This window comes from Triturus cristatus, chromosome 4_1 (genome assembly GCF_964204655.1).
Source record: "Triturus cristatus chromosome 4_1, aTriCri1.1, whole genome shotgun sequence".
Lineage (NCBI taxonomy): Eukaryota > Metazoa > Chordata > Amphibia > Caudata > Salamandridae > Triturus > Triturus cristatus.
Window position 1 is genome coordinate 891,117,091 of NC_140585.1, and position 25,313 is coordinate 891,142,403.

The 25,313-nt window shown below is 52.6% G+C and overlaps 1 protein-coding gene across 8 annotated transcripts in view; it reads left to right on the top strand.

The window, feature by feature from the left end:
- The window catches only part of LOC146855740 (uncharacterized), a 160,143-nt gene extending 135,256 nt beyond the window's left edge, over positions 1 to 24,887 (top strand). For 3 of the 8 annotated variants that reach the window (XM_085653651.1, XM_085653655.1, XM_085653653.1), the window contains exons 5-6: positions 23,240 to 23,265; positions 24,208 to 24,574. In XM_085653651.1, the coding sequence (XP_085509777.1) occupies positions 23,240 to 23,265; positions 24,208 to 24,228 (47 nt within the window). In that variant the 3' untranslated portion in view covers positions 24,229 to 24,574. Of the gene's footprint in view, positions 1 to 23,239; positions 23,266 to 23,840; positions 24,022 to 24,207 lie in introns of those variants that run through there. The other 5 variants (XR_014981381.1, XR_014981382.1, XM_085653649.1 and 2 more) reach the window with 3 other exon arrangements.
- Positions 24,888 to 25,313: the final 426 nt, after the last annotated feature.

The window sequence follows — 25,313 nt, forward strand, 5'->3', positions numbered from 1 at the left end:
AGAGAGGGGGGAAGGTATGAGGAGAGTGAAAAGACCGCAGTGGGCCCGAGTACAAGGCGAGTTGTATTTGAAAACAGCAAGGTGAAAGGGAGAAGAAGAGGAAAAGGCATGGCGGTGTTGGGAAATTAATAATTTGGAATTAACCTGAGGGGGCGTCGGACAAGAACGTAGAGGGGTCCGCATCAGTGGGAGAACGTAGTTTGCTGCAATTAAGGTGACAGAAAGGTAAAATTAGGGTGAAGGAAGGATGAGCGGGGGACAAGGTTCAAAACGAACCGGCGTGAGGGTTACCTGGGGGTGGAAGAGGTTGCGTCAAGTTTAAGTAGAGACGCGGGGCGCGTCTGTGGATGAACGTCGCCGGGCGGTCAAAGGATCTTCGGGGCTTAGCCAGGTCCCGTCAGAGGTACTCCTAAATAAAAAGGCCAATAAGAAGCGATCCGGTGACAGGATGTAGTGAACCAAACTGGAGGCCAAAACAAGTAACGGAGCACTTACTGGGAATGCGGAATGAATCCGAGGCATGTCAGGGGCGTGTGCAGCTTGTCTTCGTGTGGCGATTCGAATGAGGTGGCCTTCGCGGGGAAGTGATTAAGGGAGACCGGGTGGGATCACGTGAGCGCGACTAGGGGGCGGGGCTAACTGGCCGAGTGAGACAGCCCGGTGGAAGACTAGAAAGCGGAAAAAGGGAAGAGGGACGCGCGGGAAGGTAAAGGTACAACTCAGAGAAGACAGACTATGATAGAAAAAATCAATAAAGGATAGTCATGTGGAAAAAACATTTGGAGACAATAATTGAAAGATAGTCATGTGGAAAAACATTTGGAGACAATGATTAATTACACAATGCACTGTATTAATGAAAGTAATTATACATTGTGATTCGGGGTAAAAGGAGGAGAAAAAAGGGGGGGGAGGGGGGGAACAATGAACACGTATCTCAGTAATGGAAGTTAGTAACAGGGGTGTGCAGAGTCAGGACAAGGTTCAGAGTAGAATGGTGCTATTCCATTCATCAAGTGTGTTCAGGCCAGCATGGACTGAGTTACAAGTGGAAATCCATTTACATTCGCATTTATTGAGGAGTGCTTTGATGTCGCCCCCTCTCAGCGGTAGTGTGGGTTGCTCTATTACTTGCCAAATCATATCAGTTTCGCAGTGGTTTTTGAGAATGTAATGTGCAACCAGGGGCGCAGTAGGGACCTTGCAGTGGATTCTACTTTTATGTTGGATAATCCTTTGTTTGACCATTTGGGTGGTTTGTCCGATGTAAGTGAGGTTGCAAGGGCAGCGGATGGCATAAATCACATTTTGAGATTTGCAGTTGGTGAATGCTTTGAGTTTATAAGTGAGATTGTTGGTTTTAAACTCTTTAGTATTGACTGTAAGGTCGCAGACAATGCAAGACAAACATTTGTAGTGTCCGATGGCAGGAGGTAGGCCCCAAATGGACGTGATGGTGTTTCTTTTGGGGTCTGTAGTGGGCCATGTAATGGCATGTACCAGATGGGTAGCCAGATTACTCCCTCGTTGGTATGAAAACAGTGGAGGCTGGTCAAAGGTTTCAAAGGGTTGAAGTAACTTCCAGTTACGCTTGATGATCTTATTGACTTCGTTGCTGCAGGGACTGAATTTAGAGACAAATGGAATCCTCGTCATAGTTTTTTTGGGTTGTGGCATGAGTAAATGTTCTCGGTGGCAGTACCAAGCTCTCTTGCGGGCTTTGGTAACGAGGCGTTTAGGGTAGCCCCTATCGAGGAGTTTCTGGATGAGAATGTCTGATTCTCTGAAGTAATCTTTGCGCCACTTACAGTTCCGGCGGATCCGTAGGAATTGCCCATATGGGAGGCCATCTCGGAGACTGCGGGGATGATAGCTGGAATATTGAAGTAAAGTGTTTCTTTCAGTAGGTTTCCTGTATAGACATGTGCCAATTTTGTCATCTTCCGCGTGTATTAGGACATCCAAGAAGGGCAGGTCATTGGATTTGGACTCATGGGTGAATGTGAGATGGGCCTGAGAATGATTGAGCCATTGAATAAAGTTCTCAAGAGTCTGGGCTGAACCTTTCCAGAGGAGGAGGACATCGTCAATGTAGCGACGCCAAAGGGTAATTTGAGTGATAAAGGGGTTTCTTGTGCTGAGAATCAGGGTCATTTCCAGATTGTGGACGAACAGGATGGCAAAATTAGGGGCGAAACAAGCACCCATGGAAACTCCCTTGATTTGGAGGTAGAAAGTATCACGATACAGAAAATAGTTATTTTCTAAAGCCACTTGAAGTAGATCCATGATGAATTCCGTGGGAATTAAGGTGGGTCTTGGTCTGGATTCAAGTAAAGTTTTGATGACCTGTAGTCCCTCTTTGTGGGGAATGTTGGTATAGAGAGATTCAATGTCTAACCCCACCATCAGGTCAGTTTTGGTGTCAAAAGGCCGGTCCTCTATGGTGTTATTCCTTTTCTGGACATTCTCTGGCCTGATTTGCTCATATTTCCTTGTCATCGCTCTTCTGTTCACAACTATACTCTGACACGTGTAATGTTTCTAATAAACTAAGTTTGATTGTCATATTATGTTGATCATGCATGAAAAGGTTATTGGTTAAAAACTTTATAAAAAGTGTTTGAAAGACGAGCATTTGTTTTGTAGGCATACCTTTGACAAAAGACCTTGCAATTACAGTTTCAGGATATTTAACAAGGGCATACAGGTTATTTGCAGATCAACACAACTCTATATATTGATTTTCTCTAACAGCAGATGCCGTAAAACAAACTTTAGAATTCCAAACCTAGCGCCTCTTTGAGCAGTGCGTCCTGGACTATATATTTCACTTGTTTCTGCATTGACTCATTAATTGATAAGCTTTTCAGCATATATCTTGATTGGCATTTTCTATTTTCATTTTTGGTATGAAAGTTACCTTATTCTTTCTCTTTCCTTGTTCATCAACAATGCTGTGTATTGTTAATTAAAAGTTATTAATTTCATAACACATGGACCAAGACTGTTTCAAGGTTAAATATTGCTGAATATAATGAGATTCTGAAACCCCATACTTCCTGATCTTGTGTTAAAATACATGACACTTACATAAATTTGCAAAGATTCTTTCAGCTGTGGAAAGAAAGAATCAACATAATGGTGCCGAACACGATCCTGTAAAAACCGGGTACGAACCGTCGGACGGAGCAAATTCTCCGTCCGACGCGTACCCGGTCGTCAAAATGTACAAACATGGAATTACGATTCGCACGGAAACACCATTTCCGTACGAATCGTACAAAACCCCGACCGACGAAAATAAACATACAAATGCGATCCGGGAAAGCGCCGACGTGACGTCGGGATGCACGCAGCCTGCCATTCACGAACCAGGAATTACGATTCGCACCGACGTCATCCCGCACGGTGAATATTTTCCGGCTACCAAAAACTGCCGGGAAATCAGGACGACACGAACAAGGAGTACCTGTACGCAACGGACAGACATGGACCCGAACCTACGTGTCATCCCGGCCCTCATAGCAGTCGGCCTCCTCTACAGGTTCCGACGCAGACGCCGCAGAAGGTCAGAACAACTAAGGGAGGGGGGAAGGGGGGGAAAGTGGGGGGGGCAGGACCAGGGGCAGGCCACAAAACCACCACCAATGTCACACAGCACACATGCCCTGGACATACCTGACCCCCATGCCCTGATCACCACGAGGGGGTGGGGGCGTGTCCAGCAAAGCCAGCGTCCGCCACAAAGGAAGTGCCTGACGACGTGAACCGGCAACACAACTATACAGGTACGTCCCGTACCCACGCCTTAAGAGCGTGGGTACGAGTCGTACCACGCCCACGCGTACATCACCCCAACAATGGCGGGACGGCTGTACCCACGTGGCAAAGGCCTGGGTACGGGTCGCACAAGCATCACATAGCGTGGGTACGGATATGTACGGACCGTACCCCCACCACCGTATGCATGGAGCGTACCCCCCACCCCAACAGTGTAAGTACGACCTGTACCCTCACCCGCGTAGGTATTGGGCGTACCCCCACCCCAACAGTGTAAGTACGACCCGTACCCTCACCCGTGGATGTATACGTCCCACCCCAACAGTGTAAGTATGACCCGTACCCTCACCCGCGTACGTATGGAGCGTACCCCCACCCCAACAGTGTAAGTACGACCCGTACCCCCACCCGCGTACGTATGGAGCGTACCTCCACCCCAACAGTGTAAGTACGACCCGTACCCTCACCCGCGTACGTATGGAGCGTACCCCCACCCCAACAGTGTAAGTACGACCCGTACCCTCACCCGCGTACGTATGGAGCGTACCTCCACCCCAACAGTGTAAGTACGACCCGTTCCCTCACCCACGTACGTATGGAGCGCACCCCCACCCCAACAGTGTAAGTACGACCCATACCCCCACCCGCGTACGTATGGAGCGTACCTCCACCCCAACAGTGTAAGTACGACCCGTACCCTCACCCGCGTACGTATGGAGCGTACCCCCCACCCCAACAGTGTAAGTACGACCCGTACCCCCACCCGCGTACGTATGGAGCGTACCTCCACCCCAACAGTGTAAGTATGACCCGTACCCTCACCCGCGTACGTATGGAGCGTACCCCCCACCCCAACAGTGTAAGTACGACCCGTACCCCCACCCGAGTATGTATGGAGCGTACCTCCACCCCAACAGTGTAAGTACGACCCGTACCCTCACCCTTGTACGTATGGAGCGTACCCCCCACCCCAACAGTGTAAGTACGACCCGTACCCCCACCCGCGTACGTATGGAGCGTACCTCCACCCCAACAGTGTAAGTATGACCCATACCCTCACCCGCGTATGTATGGAGCGTACCCCCACCCCAACAGTGTAAGTACGACCCGTACCCTCACCCACGTACGTATGGAGCGTACCTCCCACCCCAACAGTGTAAGTACGACCCGTACCCCCATGGAGCGAACCCACACACGTGTATGGACTAAGCGTACAAATTGGTAAATAGGAGGGGTGTGTGCCTATCACTCCCAGCAGTGCCCAGAGTCAGGAGGGGTGTGTGCAGAGTCCTCCCAGCAGTGCCCAGAGTCAGGAGGGGTGGGTGCCTATCACTCCCAGCAGTGCCCAGAGGCAGGAGGGGTGTGTGCAGAGTCCTCCCAGCAGTGCCCAGAGGCAGGAGGGGTGTGTGCAGAGTCCTCCCAGCAGTGCCCAGAGGCAGGAGGGGTGGGTGCCTATCACTCCCAGCAGTGCCCAGAGACAGGAGGGGTGGGTGCCTATCACTCCCAGCAGTGCCCAGAGTCAGGAGGGGTGTGTGCAGAGTCCTCCCAGCACTGCCCAGAGTCAGGAGGGGTGTGTGCAGAGTCCTCCCAGCAGTGCCCAGAGGCAGGAGGGGTGTGTGCAGAGTCCTCCCAGCAGTGCCCAGAGGCAGGAGGGGTGGGTGCCTATCACTCCCAGCAGTGCCCAGAGTCAGGAGGGGTGTGTGCAGAGTCCTCCCAGCAGTGCCCAGAGTCAGGAGGGGTGTGTGCAGGGTCCTCCCAGCAGTGCCCAGATGCAGGAGGGGTGTGTGCAGAGTCCTCCCAGCAGCGCCCAGAGGCAGGAGGGGTGTGTGCAGAGTCCTCCCAGCAGTGCCCAGAGGCAGGAGGGGTGGGTGCCTATCATTCCCAGCAGTGCCCAGAGTCAGGAGGGGTGTGTGCAGAGTCCTCCCAGCAGTGCCCAGAGTCAGGAGGGGTGTGTGCAGAGTCCTCCCAGCAGTGCCCAGAGGCAGGAGGGGTGTGTGCAGAGTCCTCCCAGCAGTGCCCAGAGTCAGGAGGGGTGGGTGCCTATCACTCCCAGCAGTGCCCAGAGACAGGAGGGGTGGGTGCCTATCACTCCCAGCAGTGCCCAGAGACAGGAGGGGTGTGTGCAGAGTCCTCCCAGCAGTGCCCAGAGACAGGTGGGGTGGGTGCCTATCACTCCCAGCAGTGCCCAGACACAGGAGGGGTGTGTGCAGAGTCCTCCCAGCAGTACCCAGAGTCAGGAGGGGTGTGTGCAGAGTCCTCCCAGCAGTGCCCAGAGTCAGGAGGGGTGTGTGCAGAATCCTCCCAGCAGTGCCCAGAGGCAGGAGGGGTGTGTGCAGAGTCCTCCCAGCAGTGCCCAGAGTCAGGAGGGGTGGGTGCCTATCACTCCCAGCAGTGCCCAGAGACAGGAGGGGTGTGTGCAGAGTCCTCCCAGCAGTGCCCAGAGTCAGGAGGGGTGTGTGCAGAGTCCTCCCAGCAGTGCCCAGAGGCAGGAGGGGTGGGTGCCTATCACTCCCAGCAGTGCCAAGAGACAGGAGGGGTGAGTGCCTATCACTCCCGGCAGTGCCCAGAGTCAGGAGCGGTGTGTGCAGAGTCCTCCCAGCAGTGCCCAGAGTCAGGAGGGGTGTGTGCAGAGTCCTCCCAGCAGTGCCCAGAGTCAGGAGGGGTCTGTGCCTAACACTCACAGCAGTGCCCAGAGACAGGAGGGGTGGGTGCCTATCACTCCCAGCAGTGCCCAGAGTCAGGAGGGGTGTGTGCAGAGTCCTCCCAGCAGTGCCCAGAGTCAGGAGGGGTGTGTGCAGAGTCCTCCCAGCAGTGCCCAGAGGCAGGAGGGGTGGGTGCCTATAACTCCCAGCAGTGCCCAGACACAGGAGAGATGGGTGCAGAGTCCTCCCAGCAGTGCCCAGAGTCAGGAGGGGTGGGTGCCTATCACTCCTAGCAGTGCCCAGAGTCAGGAGGGGTGTGTGCAGAGTCCTTCCAGCAGTGCCCAGAGGCAGGAGGGGTGTGTGCAGAGTCCTCCCAGCAGTGCCCAGAGGCAGGAGGGGTGTGTGCAGAGTCCTCCCAGCAGTGCCCAGAGTCAGGACGGGTGTGTGCAGAGTCCTCCCAGCAGTGCCCAGAGTCAGGAGGGGTGTGTGCAGAGTCCTCCCAGCAGTGCCCAGAGGCAGGAGGGGTGTGTGCAGAGTCCTCCCAGCAGTGCCCAGAGACAGGAGGGGTGTGTGCAGAGTCCTCCCAGCAGTGCCCAGAGTCAGGAGGGGTGGGTGCCTAACACTCCCAGCAGTGCCCAGAGACAGGAGGGGTGTGTGCAGAGTCCTCCCAGCAGTGCCCAGAGACAGGAGGGGTGGGTGCCTATCACTCCCAGCAGTGCCCAGAGACAGGAGGGGTGTGTGCAGAGTCCTCCCAGCAGTGCCCAGAGTCAGGAGGGGTGTGTGCAGAGTCCTCCCAGCAGTGCCCAGAGTCAGGAGGGGTGTGTGCAGAGTCCTCCCAGCAGTGCCCAGAGGCAGGAGGGGTGTGTGCAGAGTCCTCCCAGCAGTGCCCAGAGGCAGGAGGGGTGGGTGCCTATCACTCCCAGCAGTGCCCAGAGACAGGAGGGGTGGGTGCCTATCACTCCCAGCAGTGCCCAGAGACAGGAGGGGTGTGTGCAGAGTCCTCCCAGCAGTGCCCAGAGGCAGGAGGGGTGTGTGCAGAGTCCTCCCAGCAGTGCCCAGAGTCAGGAGGGGTGTGTGCCTAACACTCACAGCAGTGCCCATGAAACGCAAAGGGTGGAGTAGCCACAGATACCATGCCCACAAATTTCAGTCAGGTGCACAAAGACCCTGCAGTACATGTACCACATGTGTGCGAGGCTGGGAGTATACGCATGCATAGCGCAGAAAAGAAAACATGTACACATGAAGTCATGTCAATAGTCCACATACACAAGTACAATGACTACCAAGAATGCCACGAATGATGCAGGTGGAGACATCGCTCAGCAAGCATGTGCAAAGTAGAAGGAGTCCGTCACACACCCAGCTAATGTACACACAGCTCTGCGCTAAATATTGGGAACACCCTGCAGGGAAGATGTCAGGGTACACAGAGGAAGGAATACACCTTTGGACAATTTCACCATGCAGCAACTGCTTACATGAACACAGAAACCTAGGTAACACCGTGTGATGGCACACAGATCCCAGGGTCCCCCCTAAGACCAGCACACTACTACATTTCCCACACAACCAACACATGATCACCACCCAAAATCATGTAGCAGCCCCACCAACAGCAATATCAGAAAAGCAGTAGTGTTCAAAGGAAACAAAAATGGCTTTAATCAGCATGATCAAAAATTGTATGTTCGTAGAAAGTTCAATATTTACAAAGCCCATAGGGCAGTCCAGAAGTCACAGCTGGATGGGGGACACAGTGGGATGCGTGTCCCCTAGCTTGCCTGCACAGTTACATTCCGTCGTCTTTCACAGGGGTGAGGGCATCATGTGGGGGGGAAGAAACAGGCACCGCAGGGACAGGAGGGTGAAGGGTAGGCATCGTGGGTGCAGGGATGGAGGACTCCACCACAGGGGGTGGGGCAGGGCCAAAGGTGGAAGCCAGGATCTCGCTGCACACCTTAGCAAGGTCCTCCAGGGAATCCCCTGCACCCGAAGGAACCACAGGCCCCAAGGAGGGGGGGGGGGTCAGAGGGATGGGTCGCAGCGCCACTGAAGGAGGGTGTAGACAGGGGGGGGGGAATCAACCACCCTGACCGAGGACTTCCTTGACCGCTTGCGTGGTGGCGTCACTGTGGGGCTCAGGGACAGAGCGGCCACGAAGGAGTCTTTGGGGGAGATGTGGCCAGGAGAGCTGAGGGGAGGGGATTTGGAGGGAGTGGATTGGGTGGAATGCGGACTCCCACTCTGGCTGCGTGTCACACGTTTGCCCCCCGACCCAGTGGGTGTGCCTACTTCACCCTGTGTGTGCGTGTCAGGAGGTGTGCGGTGGACCTTCCCTGCTGGTGTGGTGCCTGTGTGTGTTGTGGTGGGTGCATGCTGACGTCTGGGTGTACGTGGGACAGGCATGGGAGTGGGAAGTGTGGATGGGGCAGGGGTAGGGGGTGGGACGTAGCGCTGCAGGAGACCCACTGCTGCAGTCAGTGTCGAGTCTATCGACCTCAGCAAGCTGCGTTGGTCAGCCTGTGATGAATGAATGCCCTCCAAGTATGCCTCCATGTTGTGCAGCACTTGGCTGTGGCCATGGAGGACATTAAGGATCGCAGCCTGACCAAAATGCAACTGCCGCTGGATGTCCACAGACTCGGCATTGGCGGCAGCAGTGGAGACGGGGGCAGGGGGTGCGGTGCCTGGCAGGAAGGAGACATGTGGTGACCGGGCACGTTGGGAAGGGACACGATCAAGTGGGAGGCGGCTGATGGCAATGGAGGGGGCGGGGCGAGATGTAGTGCCGCTGTCAGCTGCTGGTGCAGCCGCCGCCCACTCGGAGAGATCATCCTCGGACCCTTCAGCTTCATACTCTGTTGTGCCAGTCGACAGGTTCCCGGCTTCACTCTCCTCCGCCTCAGTCCCACTTGATGTGCCAGCCCCGATGTCACCGCTGGCACTGGTGCTCGGTCCCTCTGCTCCGTCTGTGCCCATGTCTCCCTCCGTGTCCCCCAACAATGCTGTGGGCAGGGTGAAGAGACAGAAATTAATCATACACCTGTATACATATGTCACATGAGTCCAATCTACATAGGTCACAGTGCATAGCCTGAAACAAAAGAACAGTTACATCTACAAAACAAGGTACATATGTAGGGCATGCAAGACACAGTTGTTTGACCCACCATGCCACGGAAAAACTATGGAGAGCATGACACAATAGCAGATGAGATGGAATGGAATTTTGACTGAGGAGCAAGGCCCTGGGGACAATCCAGCACTGCATCTGCACCACACAGCGTGGCAGGAAATAGGGATGAGCAGGGACCATATCCAGGAACAAGAGGCACATGCAGCATAGGTTATACTGAAAACATGCCCACCATGACTGGCCCACTGCACCTTGAGTACATGTCCAGACAAACATCACACACTGGCCAGTCCTAGCAAGGAAATATCAGGTTGTGACATGAAGGCCATGCCCGCACCACCCACCCCCTACATGAGACTATTATTTGGAGACACGGGAAGCACTTACATCCCTTAGTCTGGGTGAAATACACATGGGATGCAACAAATCAAGGTTGCACACAAAATACCCAAGGTGCGCCTGTCCAAATAATCATGTACAAATGGGCATCATCAGATGATTGTAACAAGACACACAGGCAATGTCCACCGTGAGTATGAACAAGGAAAATCAGGTCAGGCTGTACAGTGGACACTTGTACTAAATTTCACGTCAATATACATTTGGCCAGGGGACAATGGCACAGAGCACAACCTATGCTGTAGACACAGAGACTGTCAACATATTCGGATTACACACATGATACCTAGGAAAATATGCCCCTGGGGACAGTAGTGGCCACACAACTCCATGCTCCTGAATGGGAATGACTGCAACACACGCTACCATCCCCGCACTATGCGTACCGCACACTCATGCACATCATGTCACAGGCCACCACATATGACATGCGTGCTGTAAGGCCTCACACCTGAGAGACTAACTCCCATGTCTGGACTCAGCATTAGTGCCAACTGACATGGAACCCACAAGACCAGAACTGGACAGGGCACAGGCAAGGTCCCAAAACCTGTTACACACCACCCCCACACATGATGCTGCAGGCATTGTACACGTGGAGAAGGTGCCAGGCTACATAACCTTGTGACGGAGTGACTTCACACAGACCAGGGAACACATTGCAAGGAGGGGAAGGGAGGCAGGAGAGCACTGCAATACTGTGGGTAACAGGATCTGCACAGCACCATTAAACCCTGGCAGTGCATCCATGGAACAGTGCACTTACAAATGCTGGTGAAACACAACAAACACACATGTACCTACCCCCTTCCTGCTGCTGCATCTCCTGTAAGCGCCTGTCCAAGTCTGGAAATACCACCGCCAGCACACGCTTGTGGATGTGGGAGAAACGGCGGCGCCCGCGGTTCTTATGGCTCTCAGGTGAGTCCCCCAGCAGGACCCGTGCGATCCTCCGCGTCCAGCACCGGATATCCTGCCAGCATTTCCTCACCTGGGACAGGCGCCGCTTCCGACCATCCGCACTCCTCACGGCACTGACGGCGGTCAGCCAGATCTGCTCCTTGGCAGAGGCGCCTACCTGTGAGGATGAACAAGTGACACTACATCAATACACCTGCAACATGTCACAGAGACACATATGAGAACAAATTAGCTGGTTACAACAAGGCATGTCATGCAGCCAATGCATTGCACCTTTGCCATAGGGACATACTCCTCTGGGGAAGGGCAAAAGCAGTACGTGCCAGTGAAAGTACACAGGTGGAATGAGGGCAAAGACACAATCAATTATAAAGGCTCACACTGTGCATCACACCCACCCCTCCTGACTATGGGCACTGCTGGGAGGACTCTGCACACACCCCTCCTGACTCTGGGCACTGCTGGGAGGACTCTGCACCCACCCCTCCTGTCTCTGGGCACTGCTGGGAGTGATAGGCACCCACCCCTCTTGTCTCTGGGCACTGCTGGGAGTGATAGGCACCCACCCCTCCTGACTCTGGGCACTGCTGGGAGGACTCTGCACACACCCCTCCTGTCTCTGGGCACTGCTGGGAGGACTCTGCACACACCCCTCCTGTCTCTGGGCACTGCTGGGAGTGATAGGCACCCACCCCTCCTGTCTCTGGGCACTGCTGGGCGTGATAGGCACCCACCCCTCCTGCCTCTGGGCACTGCTGGGAGACATCAGGCATTCCCCCCCCCCCCCGGGACCCCCCCTACAGTACATAGCATGTGTGTCACACCTGGACACAATGGCAGAAGTCACAGTCTCAAAAAAAGGGACACAGTCTGTGCTAGTAGCTCTGCACTCACCTGATACCCTGGTCGCCCATACAGCAGGGGGTACTGTGGGAGGATCACATCCAGCAATACCAGGTTCTCCTCCAGGGTGAATGGCTGTGACCTCTCCACAGACCTTGACATGGTTCCAGGGAATCAGGAGCAGCAGCAGTGTGGTAGAATCGAAATATGTGCAGGCAAGTGCTCCCTCATGGGACCTGGCTGCCTTATATCTGCCTTGCTGGCCTGTTTCATGCACAGGAGTACAGAGTGGTTGGTCACTCACCTTTGCATCCTATGTTTCCTCCAATCCCTTCAAACCTAGCACAGTCAGTGGGTTCTTATTGTGTTTTTTTCTTCAGCATGATGTCAACCCCACAAACACATTGCAACAAAGTAGATTAATTCCAACTGACTTCTGCTGTGCACCTTCCAGAACAAATTCAAACTTAAAACTTGGTCTCCATGACAACCAGCATGCATGTAGGCCTTAATACTTGTCCCTCATGTGTCCCCTATGTAAAATTGAGCTTCACCCACAGGTACGGTGCGTTCCGGGCCCCTAGGGCACCCCAAATGCATAGCAATGGCCCGTACACGCGTGCGTACGTTCACTATCACTATGGGTGTCCTCGCGTATGAGTACTCGTACTGGTACGGCCCGTACACACGCCTGTACGTTCACTATCACTACGAGTACGCATACGCGAGAACACCCATAGTGGTACGGACCATACACACGCCTGTACGTTCACTATCACTATGAGTACGCATACGCGAGAACACCCATAGTGGTACGGACCGTACACACGCCTGTACGTTCACTATCACCATGAGTGTCCTCGCGTATGCGTACTCGCAGTGGTACGGCCCGTACACACGCCTGTACGTTCACTATCACTACGAGTACGCATACGCGAGAACACCCATAGTGGTATGGACCGTACACATGCCTGTACGTTCACTATCACTACGAGTACGCATACGCGAGGACACCCATAGTGGTACGGACCGTACACACGCCTGTACGTTCACTATCACTATGAGTACGCATACGCGAGGACACCCATGGTGATAGTGAACGTACAGGCGTGTGTATGGTCCGTACCACTATGGGTGTTCTCGCATATGCGTACTCGTAGTGATAGTGAACGTACAGGCGTGTGTACGGTCCGTACCACTATGGGTGTTCTCGCGTATGCGTACCCGTAGTGATAGTGAACGTACAGGCGTGTGTATGCGCCGAACCACTATGCGTGTTCTTGCGTATGCGTACTCGTAGTGATAGTGAACGTACAGGCGTGTGTACGGTCCGTACCACTATGGGTGTTCTCGCATATGCGTACTCGTAGTCATAGTGAACGTACAGGCGTGTGTACGGGCCGTACCACTATGGGTGTTCTCGCGTATGCGTACTCGTAGTGATAGTGAACGTACAGGCGTGTGTACGGGCCGTACCACTATGGGTGTTCTCGCGTATGCGTACTCGTAGTGATAGTGAACGTACAGGCGTGTGTACGGGCCGTACCAGTACGAGTATGCATACGCGAGGACACCCATAGTGATAGTGAGCGTACAGGCGTGTGTACGGGCCGTACCACTGCGAGTACGCATACGCGAGGACACCCATGGTGATAGTGAACGTACGCACGCCTGTACGGGCCGTACCACTATGGGTGTTCTTGCGTATGCGTACTTACTGACTGTACACATGCCTGTACGCTCACCATCACTATGGGTACACATACGGCAGCACTCCCATAGTGATATGGGAACGTACACAGGCCCTCTTAGCAGCAGGACGGTGGTTTTCACACATCACAGTGGTGACAGGCAGCACACAGGAAGGAATAGGGCTGACATACTTGTCCATGGATGGACATCAAGGCATTGTCTGGGCAGTACTACATGTGTGGGGCACAGGTGTGACAGGCTGTGATGTGGCACATTACTCCTGAGTCGAGAAGGCACCAGATGTATGATGAGATGTGTACAGATGTAATGTGTGACGGTGCAATGTGTGCCAGGCATGCCCTTGACTCCATTGACATGTGTGCATGTCGTACTGCACACTTGGGATGAGCGTCACTGGCATGGCACGGACACCAACACACGGAAGTGTCCCCTGATGCCCGGTACAGGGGTTACCACACCTGACATATCACTACCCACGGTGCACGATGTGACTATGTCATGTATATGTGGGGGGTTCCCATTAGGTTGATGTTGGAGCACCCTCAAAAGCTGCAGCTGTTGCAGCAACCAACATGTGTCTGTGTGTAGATTGACATTGCACACTGTTCCGCACACCATGCCACATGTGGTATCGGATGTGAGGTGAGTATGTATGCATGGGACACGGAGTAGCGTAACAAGGACATGTCTGCATCCTCTCTATGAATGTGTGGTGAGTCATGACATGTACACCTTCATGGCAAGGTGTGTGGGCTGTCCTAGTGTAATGTCATGCGACCTGTGGCTCTAGTGTTCCGCTACCAGTCTAGGCAATCGACATCCTACTTCTGCTGATGTGTGGATGTATGTCACTCCTGTGTTGCGTCTGGCTGTTCACTTGCACTGGGACACAGCTAATCCCATGCCATGGCATGTGGAGGTTCAGAATCTCCGTGTGTAGCTGGGTCTTGGTAGGAGTGTCACCTGGCAGCCATACGTGTCCAGGGCATGTGGCACATACCTGACTCCGTATGTAGCATATGTGTATAGACAGATTAACATGTGCTCAGTACAAAATAATTGTTGTTGTGGTGCACTCACTCTTCCTTGTCACTTCCAAATTACTGCAGAGCGCCGCCTCTTCCCCGAGCAATTCCGGACTTGGCTGCCATGCGGGAGAATGACTGTATCCGGTGCTACGGCTTCCCCCAACGGTTGATTCTGGATTTGACGGCAAGACTGGCACCACACCTGCAACCGCTGCACAGGTATCCTACGGCACTGACACCCAAGCTGAAGGTAATGGCAGCCCTACATTTTCTAGCCACGGGTACCTTTCAAAATACCATAGCTCATGTTGGTGGCATGTCCCAGAGCATGTTCTGCCGTGTGCTGCATGATTTCTTAGAGGCCATGTTGCTTCACCTGGATGACTTCATCCATTTTCCTACCCCTGAAATGTTGACTGGGGTCAAGCGTGGATTCTATGCCCTGGGAGGGATGCCCCATGTCATTGGGTCCATAGATGGGCCACATGTTGCTTTGGTACCACCACAGGCACAGGAGGTAGCGTACCGGAATCGCAAGCACTACCACTCCATCAATGCCCTTGTGGTGTGTCTGTCCAACATGGTGATTTCACATGTCTGTACTCGTTTTCCAGGATCAGCACACGATGCCTACATCATGAGGCGTAGCAGGGTGCCTGAAATGATGACGCAGCTGCGCAACGAACGAGCATGTGTTGTTGGTGGGTACAGTCTGTCTGTCCTGTATTTTGCTTAGACTTCCAGCACGACCGCTTCTCCTGTCCTGCTTATGTCCATGTGCTTTCCATGTAGGGGACGCTGGCTATCCCAACATGCCATGGCTGATCACACCTCTCCGCAACCCCATCACGCCGGCCCAGCTGCGCTACAACACCGCCCATGGCCGGACAAGGCGAGTGATAAAGAGGACGTTTGGCCTCCTGAAGAGCCGATTCAGGTGCCTACACAAGACCGGCGGCGCCCTCCCATATGCCCCGGCGAAGGTCTGCAAAATCTTCATGGTCTGCTGCATGCTGCACAACATGGCAGTTGAGAAAGCTGTGCCACTCATCCTGGATCAGGATGACGAGGACCATCCACCCGTGGAGGACGAAGGTCTTGGCAATGGGGCTAGTGATGTGGAGGATGTGGAGCCGCAAGAGGACATCCGGACTCGGCTCATACGCGACTTCTTTGCTTAGTGGTGAGTACCAGTGTCTGAGTGTGCACGCATTGGTCCCCGTGTGGCATGTGTTGTGATGTGTGTCTCCACATGCATGTATGGCACGTGAGTCAGAGGTGTGTGTGGGTGTGTCACTGGAGTGATGGTGCCAGTGATGGTTGTATTTCCCCAGTCATAATTGTGACCTAGCATGTTGTCATCCATACATGTGTCGAGTAAATGCACATGCAAGTGGCTGTGCTTTTTGTGGCTGACTTCTTGTGTGTCTCTCTTCCCCAGGTACTTGTGCATGCCGTCTGCTGCTTGCATTGTTGTGGCACTGCTATTCCTCATGGACACGTCATCGTGTGCTGACTCAGCGTTACAGGCACGGACACGTTTGGAAGTCTCCTTAGGGTAAGGGATGCATCAGGGGTGTATTGGGTGTGGCAGTTGTTCACGATGTATGCACACTGCTCCTGTCGATGTTTGGTTCCTCTGCAGACATGTTGCATCACCATGGTACACATGACATGCAGCTGGGTACACCTGAATAGATGGTCAGACTAGTTGACAGTCATCTGTGATGGGATAGTGGATTGTGATGATGGCATCAATGTGTGTAACACTGCCCTCGGACACATACGGTTTGCATTGGCTTGACATGGTGTGGGACTTCCACATCAGAGGATCAATGGTGTATGGCAGCCTCTCCGTGAGCAGCAGGGGGTGTTTAGCTGTTAGCCGACACTTGTGTGCCAGTTCCATGGCTACCACACATTTGTGCTGCAGAAGGGGGGTGCCAGTGTTGGACCCACATGTTACTCCACATGACCTGTGTATGTGTACTCCGAGTTGCCTCTGCATTCCCGAATACATGACCAATAAAGGTGTCCCTATGCCTCCAAGGTGCCTCTTCTCAGTCAATGCTGGTGTGTTGCCACGGTGCATCCGGCATGTCTGGCATGGTTTTCCCTGATAGTGGCTATGTGTCTATGTGTCGAGTAGCAAGATGCAAGCTGTGTGTGTGGGATGAGACTGTGTATTGTGCATGATGTCCATGACTGTGTGGGTATTGTGACATGTGCCATCCCCATGCATCCAACGTTGGCCAGGCCCCATTATCTGCATCCACCGGACTCAAGCTTGCAGGACATGGTTCTGCCACCTGTCTACACATACCTGGGTGCCCCCCAGGACACTGGACATGATCCCTGACCTCTGCGCATGACTGTTGCTGTACTCAATATGTCTGTCGGCACGGTTGTGCGGCCACCCCCTCAGCTGGTTGGGCCCATCATGGGTGTGTATGGTGCTCCATGTCTGTCTTGCCTAATACACTGTGACCCGTGTGTCCTGTGCCAGACTCAGGCCCCAGGGTGTGGATGGTTGAAGTCAAAAGAGAACTCAGGCATGTTTAGACTTTACAAGACACATGTAAGGTAATAATGCAACCAGCAGGCATCTTCTCTTCATGGTGTGACTTTTTATTTTAGTGGGGGGGTATGACATGAGGGGCTTTCCGGGTGTTTGGAAACCAAAGTTCAGTAGGGGAGTTGGTGTCCTTGCCATTGGAAATCCTCAGAGTCCATGCCACAGTCTTTGTCAACATTGGTCAGACAGTGACCAGCAAGGCCATGTGGCAGAGAATGTCTTTTGATGCTGTGCTGCTGTTGCTCCAGTGGGCCAGGTGCCAGGCCAGGTGTCCTGGGAGATGGTGCTGTAGCGCCGACCCTCACGGTCTTTTCCGTGGACGACCCGCCCTCCTGCGGGGACCCTCAGAAGCAGGCCGTGACGATGTTTGGGATGCTCCATCGGATGTTTCCTCCTCCTCCTCCTGATCCCTCCCTGTGGGTGGTGATGTTCTACGCCTTCTGGCACAGGGAGGGTTGCCCATGTTGTCGGCCATCCGACGGAGTGTACTGTGAATTCCCGTGAACACCGTCACAAGCTCAGCCTGTCTGTCCTCCATCCTCCGTTGGTGTTGCAGTAGACAGGCATGTAGCTCCGCATGTTGCTGGGCCTGCTGGGTCTTGATCCCCTCGAGGACGGACACAACCTGGGCCATGCCCGTGGTGTCCTGCCGGTATGTGTCCAGGATGTTTCGGACATGGGAATATACCGGATCCCCAGGCAACTGGTCAGGCTGGCGCCTCCGCCGTCCTCCACTCCCACCACCCCTGCGCACTTGCACCTGGCCTGCCCTTGTGGGCACATCGGGTCTCCGGGACCCCTGAGGGGTGGCATTGGCATTGTCGCCTGCCTCCTCCTGGGTGCCCGGGACACCGTGTCCCTCCTGGCCAGCCTGGCTGCTTTGTGGTGGTGGGGCAGGGATCCTGGGTGTCTCCTGGGATGTGGCAGGAGTGGGGGTGGTTGTTGGCCCCGTTGTACCTGACGCAGGTGCTGCAGGTCGTTGGACACCAGAGGGGCCAGGTTGGTCGGGGTCGTCCACAGAGTGGTGAGAGTCGTCGCTGCCGGTGGGATCGGCCTCCCGCAGAGCCGGGTCCTGTGAGTCTTCCCCCCCAGTGTTGGGGGGTGAACCACGAGGTTGACCTGTGTGTGAGAGAGACAATGTTAATTTTGTTCCATGCAACATCCATGTTTCATTAGTTTCAAAGTTGGAACATTTCTTCTGGGAATTTGGATCTGTCTTGCATTCCACTCACAGTGCACTTGTGCATGGGTGTGTCCCTTGGGCACAGCTTTGGCGACTTTAACTATGTGTGGCACAGTCTTACTTGCTGCGTCAAGTGTGACTGCAGTCAGCAGTGGAGTGGGCAGGTGTGGCGAGCCGTGCATTGGCGCCTTCCGTGTTGCACTGTACGTGTTCACATGAAGTTGTTCCACACACTTCAATGATGCAGGTAGCTGTCGTTGCGCTCGTGCACAGGTTGTGACATGGCCCTGTGTTTTGCCATGGAGGAGAGGGGGGGTGCTGGCACTGGCCACCCTTGTCTACATGCACGCAGTCCACCTGCTGACGAGCAGACATTCCCACACACCACAAGGCTGATTTGCTCTCCCTGTGTCTCCCTCCCTCTCTGTCCCCCTCTCCCTCCCTCTCTGTCCCCCTCTCCCTCCCTCTGTGTGTCAGCCTCCTCCCTCTGTCCGTCTCCCTGTGTCTCCCTCCCTCTCTGTCCCCCTCTCCCTCCCTCTCTGTCCCCCTCTCCCTCCCTCTGTGTGTCAGCCTCCTCCCTCTGTCCGTCTCCCTGTGTCTCCCTCCCTCTCTGTCCCCCTCTCCCTCCCTCTCTGTCCCCCTCTCCCTCCCTCTGTGTGTCAGCCTCCTCCCTCTGTCCGTCTCCATGTGTCTCCCTCCCTCTCTGTCCCCCTCTCCCTCCCTCTCTGTCCCACTCTTCCTCCCTCTGTGTGTCACCCTCTGTCACCTCAGCCCAGCTTCCTGGGCACACACTGTTAGCAGTTCTTTGAATGGCCCTTGGATTGTTGCTGTGAGTTTGTTTCTGATCTCCAGGCACCCATTGGGTGTAGTGTGTGTGTCTGCGCTGCTGCTGTGGTGGTGTGTGCTGCCACTCTTTCACAGTGTTGGCTGTTCATTAGCTGCTGTCATGTGCAAAACAGTGCCTTCACCCCCATGTGTTAATGCAAGGCGTCCGCCATTTGCTGGCGAGTCTTTCCTGTGTGGGGACACACTGTTTGTCTGGCTGTGACCTAGGCCATATGGGCAGAGGGCATTGTTGTCTGCTTCTGAGTTGCACTATGTGATTTTTGGGGCCCACCCTCCCGCCATCCGGGTTACCGTGTCATGTGTTGGTGTCTTCTGTGGCCTGTGACTTGACATTGTCCAGCTGGGTGCATGGGGCATGGTGGCGCCAGTGGCATGAGCGTGCTCATGGAGTGTGGTTGAGTCATGCGATAGCTTGGGGTGGTTGCGTGCCTGTTTGTGAGTTTGGTTGTGGATGACGTTCCCCCCATGTGAGGTGCGTTGTTTGTGTACTCACCCGGGTCTCGGAGTCCTCCTAATCCTTCGCCTGCCTCCACCGGCAGTATGGCCATCACCCTCTCCTCCCAGGGATGGTAGTGTACGGATCTGCGGGACGGCCCTCCTCCAGTGACGTTGGCCTGGTTGTGTTCATCCGTCATCTTGGCTCGGACCCTCCTCCGCAGATCGTACCACCTGGCTTGGCATTCCTGCTTGTTCCTTCTGGTGTCCGCAACAGCATTCACAGCATCGACGATGGTCTGCCACATGGCTGTTTTTTCTGAAATGCTGGTCTGTCTGACCAATGTTCCAAAGAGGTGTGGCTCGACTCTGAGGATTTCATCGACAAGGACCTCCAACTCTCGGTTACTGAACTTTGGATTCTTGTTAGTGGGCATGGTGAGGGGTAAGGGTGTGGATGGTGGGGGGGGTGTGTGTGGATGGTTGTGGGTGTGGTTGTGCAGGTGTGTGTGTGAATGTGATGAGGGGGTGTTTGTGAAGGTGGTTGTGTGAAGGTGTGCAAGTGTAAGGTGTGGTAAAGCTTCTAGTATGGTGCTGTAGGTTGTCTGTGGGGTCTGGCAGCAGTGAGTCTGTTGCAAAGGCTCATGGTTTGTGTGTGTGGGCCCTTTTTATTGGTCCATTGGTGGGTGTGGCTGTGTTTGAAGTTTGGGGTGGTGTGTTATAAGGAGTGGTGGTGTTTTGGGCCTCTGTTTGTTTTTGGCAGTTGCAGGTCAGTGAATGTGTTGTTTTAGTGGTTGTTGGACATGTTTAGTGGCTTTGTGCCATTCGAATGGTGTATTCTTGTGTTGTTTTGGTTTGTCCTGGTTGTGTACGTGCGTTTTTAGCGTGTGTACGGGGTGTACATGGGCCATTTTGTTGTACAGTGCTGTCCTTGTGTGTGGCTTGGTACGACTCGTACATGCAGTTGTGATGTTGGGGCCTGGGGTGCGCTCCCTACTTAGGATGTTGTGGTGGGGGTACGACTCTAACGTACACGGGTGTACATACACGGGTGGGTGTACGACTCTAATGTACACGGGTGTACATACACGGGGGGTATGACACGTACAGGGGTGTACATACACGGGGGTACGACACGTACAGGGGTGTACATACACGGAGGGGTACGACACGTACAGGGGTGTACATACACGAGGGGCTACGACACGTACACGGGTGTACATACACGGGGGGTACGACACGTACAGGGGTGTACATACACGGGGGGTACGACACGTACACGGGTGTACATACACGGGTGGGGGTATGACTCTAATGTACACGGGTGTACATACACGGGGGGTACGACACGTACACGGGTGTACATACACGGGGGGTACGACACGTACACGGGTGTACATACACGGGGGGTACGACACGTACAGGGGTGTACATACACGGAGGGGTACGACACGTACAGGAGTGTACATACACGGGGGTACGCCACGTACACGGGTGTACATACACGGGGGTACGACACGTACAGGGGTGTACATACACGGGGGGTAGGACACGAACACGGGTGTACATACACGGGGGGTACGACACATACAGGGGTGTACATACACGGAGGGGTACGACACGTACAGGGGTGTACATACACGGGGGTACGACACGTACAGGGGTGTACATACACGGAGGGGTACGACACGTACAGGGGTGTACATACACGGGGGTACGACACGTACACGGGTGTACATACACGGGTGGGGTACGACTCTAATGTACACGGGTGTACATACACTGGGGGTAGGACACGTACACGGGTGTACATACACGGGGGGTTCAACACGTACACGGGTGTACATACACGGAGGGGTACGTCACGTACAGGGGTGTACATACACGGGGGTACGACACGTACAGGGGTGTACATACACGGGGGTACGACACGTACACGGGTGTACATACACGGGTGGGGGTACGACTCTAATGTACACGGGTGTACATACACGGGGGTAGGACACGTACACGGGTGTACATACACGGGGGTTCGACACGTACACGGGTGTACATACACGGAGGGGTACGACACGTACAGGGGTGTACATACACGGGGGTACGACACGTACAGGGGTGTACATACACGGAGGGGTACAACACGTACACGGGTGTACATACACGGGGGGTATGACACGTACAGGGGTGTACATACACGGAGGGGTACGACACGTACAGGGGTGTACATACACGTGTGGCTACGACACGTACACGGGTGTACATACACGGGGGTACGACACGTACAGGGGTGTACATATATGGGGGGTATGACACGTACACGGGTGTACATACACGGGTGGGGGTACGACTCTAATGTACACGGGTGTACATACACGGGGGTAGGACACGTACACGGGTGTACATACACGGGGGTACGACACGTACACGGGTGTACATACACGGGGGGTATGACACGTACAGGGGTGTACATACACGGGGGTACGACACGTACACGGGTGTACATACACGGGGGTAGGACACGTACACGGGTGTACATACACGGGGGGTACGACACGTACAGGGGTGTACATACACGGAGGGGTACGACACGTACAGGGGTGTACATACACGGGGGTACGACACGTACACGGGTGTACATACATGGGTGGGGTACGACTCTAATGTACACGGGTGTACATACACGGGGGGTAGGACACGTACACAGGTGTACATACACGGGGGTTCGACACGTACGTATGGGGGCTGGGGGGGTCGGCGCGTACGTACGGGGGCTGGGGGGGTCGGCGCATACGTACGGGGGCTGGGGGGGTCGGCGCGTACGTACGGGGGCTGGGGGGGGTCGGCGCGTATGCGGGCACATGTCTCCATGGTTGCTATGGGTGTTCGGTGCGGATGGTGTTTTTTCCATACGGTTGTAACTTCTGACGCACGGGATGGATCGTGATTCCGCGGTCGGACTTCACTTTTCACATTTGTACGGTGATTCGTCCGAGGACGTGTCGGACACTTTTTCCGACCCGAGGACGTGTGGGGAATGATTCCCAATGCGATTCGTATGGTCTTTTTCCCATGCGAATCGTAATTGGCAGTTTGTACGGCACTTGTACGATTCGTACGGTAAAAAGACCGGATACGAGTCGTACGGGGAAGTTTTTTACCGGATCGTAATTGGCACCAATATGTTTTGCAGGAGTAGAAATTCTGCAAATGGAGTAATTGCAGATTTAATTTTATGCCAAATAAGTGAAATAGCAAATTCATTTTTGGGGGGGATGGGGGGGGGTCATCTACAAATGCCTCTAAACCTGATTTTTGAAGAAGCATGCCCCTTTCTTCTTTCTTCCTAGTTTTTTGTGGGATGATTTAATTGCTGAAATAATTTGCCAAAAGTATTTAATTTAGCATTTCATGAACTGCAAAATGTAAAATATGTCTGATGATGTTCATGGTGATTTCTTTTTTTCAGTGAAAAATATTTGGCCTGGATAAAAAGTTTGTCATTTTATAAATTGAAAATTTGTAAATGTTGCCCACTAACTTCAAAATAAACGTGAAAAATAAAATAGATACCTGAGAAAAGCAGGTGGGTGTCTGAAAGGTTTGCAGTTTGCACTAGTTCCATGGTAGTCGTTTAGATGGTAGTAGACAAACATGGCTTAAAATTGTTGAATAATGTTGTCGCCAATGTCAATTCACGCCACTAACCTACTGTATCATATTGTGTTTTTGCAGATAATGTGTGCGGTGAAAAACAAAAGGTAACTAGTATAAAATGTCAACTTTCTATATCAACCTTTGTTGAAGTAATAACATAAGTGCTTGTGGCATCATGTACCAAGCGCCAACAAATATTTACTTTGAGGTGAAAATAATTGCCATAGGGTAATTTTATTGGAGTATTTTATAAAATCCTGTTGGAGAATCTATTTCACAAACCAGTTGTTTTGCATGATAATCTCTTACTACATACAGTGTTAGAAATAACAAATGTCAATACAATCAATACTTACTATATTTATTTAAACATATTTTGTTGTCATCGACTAACCAGGTAAAACACTGTATTCACATTGTGCTAGAACAGTGCTAGAACAGTGTTGAATACCAACATGCGATGTGAGGCTGTAGTATAACTCTTCTTTAGCAAATAGTTCTTGAATTACTGTTGTGTTTTAGAGAATTGAAACAAAAGACACATTTTACAGATCCATCAAAATATAGCACATTTGAATGAGACTTAAATAGATAGATTGCCTAAAATCACCCAATCTGTAATAAGGAGCTGAACTGACAGGAGTTCAACCCTGACATAATGTTTCTTTACATATGGCAGGATGACTTGACCTTACGCTGAGGATCTGTAGCTTAAGTAAGGAGGAAATACATTTTGAGGCAAGCCTACTCTGTTTATTAATGAAGAAGCAGCTGACATGGCTATACCACCAGATGGCACCACATGCTGAAGCTACCATGTTTTTGTACCCCTGGAGGATATTTTTTTAACTTTGAAACAGGTGATTATGCTGCATGGAACACCGTATAAAATTATTGACCATGACCCAGCAAAACATCTGACATTCCTGCCCTACAGCTGTCCTTGTTGAAAGCACTCTTTCTTAGGCATGTTTAAAAAATCTCTAAGGCAAAAACCTCAGCCATCTATTTCAGTAAGTCTTATATTTGTGCCTTGTTTGGTGCAGGAGGAGCAAACATCGATGTGAAGCCCTGAAGGTGATGAAGTCCTGTATCCTTCAGGTGGGAGTCAGCTAAATCATCCAGCGATTCTAGCCGAGAACACGGCAGCCGCACATTATAGAGAAGTGATATCACCATGCTCGTGAACACTGCCTTCCAAATTCATGGACAATAAGGAACTTAAAACCTACCCTTACAGCGCTTTCAAGGACATGATGATGCCAACTATGTCTAGAAATTGTTCCATCAGCCATTTTTTAGTTCGTCAATCACTTACAGATGCTATTCACTTCTGTCTGATTATTGTTCTTTTCACTATTTTAACAAGAATTTTTCTTCAGAATTCTGAGATTAAACTCTGAGTTCACGTTTTTTTAAGTTGCTTTATTGAGGGGAACCCTCTTATCCCTCCGTTCCTTTAACATTATCCTTCCTCTTTAACATCTTTTTACCATGCACTTGCATTACTTACAAGTAATTATTTTATTGTGAATTTATAAATCAGTACAGATTTAGTGAAATAAGCAGGGACTAAATAAAATCAAAGTTAAAACTGCAAAAGATATAAAAATCTTATCTTTAGTAAAATCCCTGAGAATGTTGTATCTCAAAGTAATTGACCCTAAAGTAAAATGTCACCCTCCACATCTAACTTTGGCCTTATAAAATAATCATTTGAATTTGTCATCAATGTGAAATTGTTACCTGTAGTCTCATCTTCCTTTAGAAGTGGCATGTAAGATAATTCAATATCTCCCTACCTCTCTGTCTCCTATTCTGTCTGTGTAGTCCTCCCTATCTTTCTTTCTGCATAAGTATCTGTATACCTTACTGCCTGTTATGCCAACTGGCATGTAATGCAGCAACAAAGGACCGCCACTTCTGTCTCTCTTGGGTAAATTTCTGTATGGTGCCCAAGCTGTGGTTCTTCGGGGTCTTCATTTTTGTTTCTATGGTTCATCTTCAGATGTTCTTTGGCCTGCCTCTCTTCCATTTGTCTTCTGTGATTCAGTGGAGAGCTGCTTTTGTGTCGGCGTCTTGCTCTTTTCTGATGGTTTGTTCTATCCATCTCCATCTTTTTTTTCATAATGATGGTGTCTGTGCTCTTTTA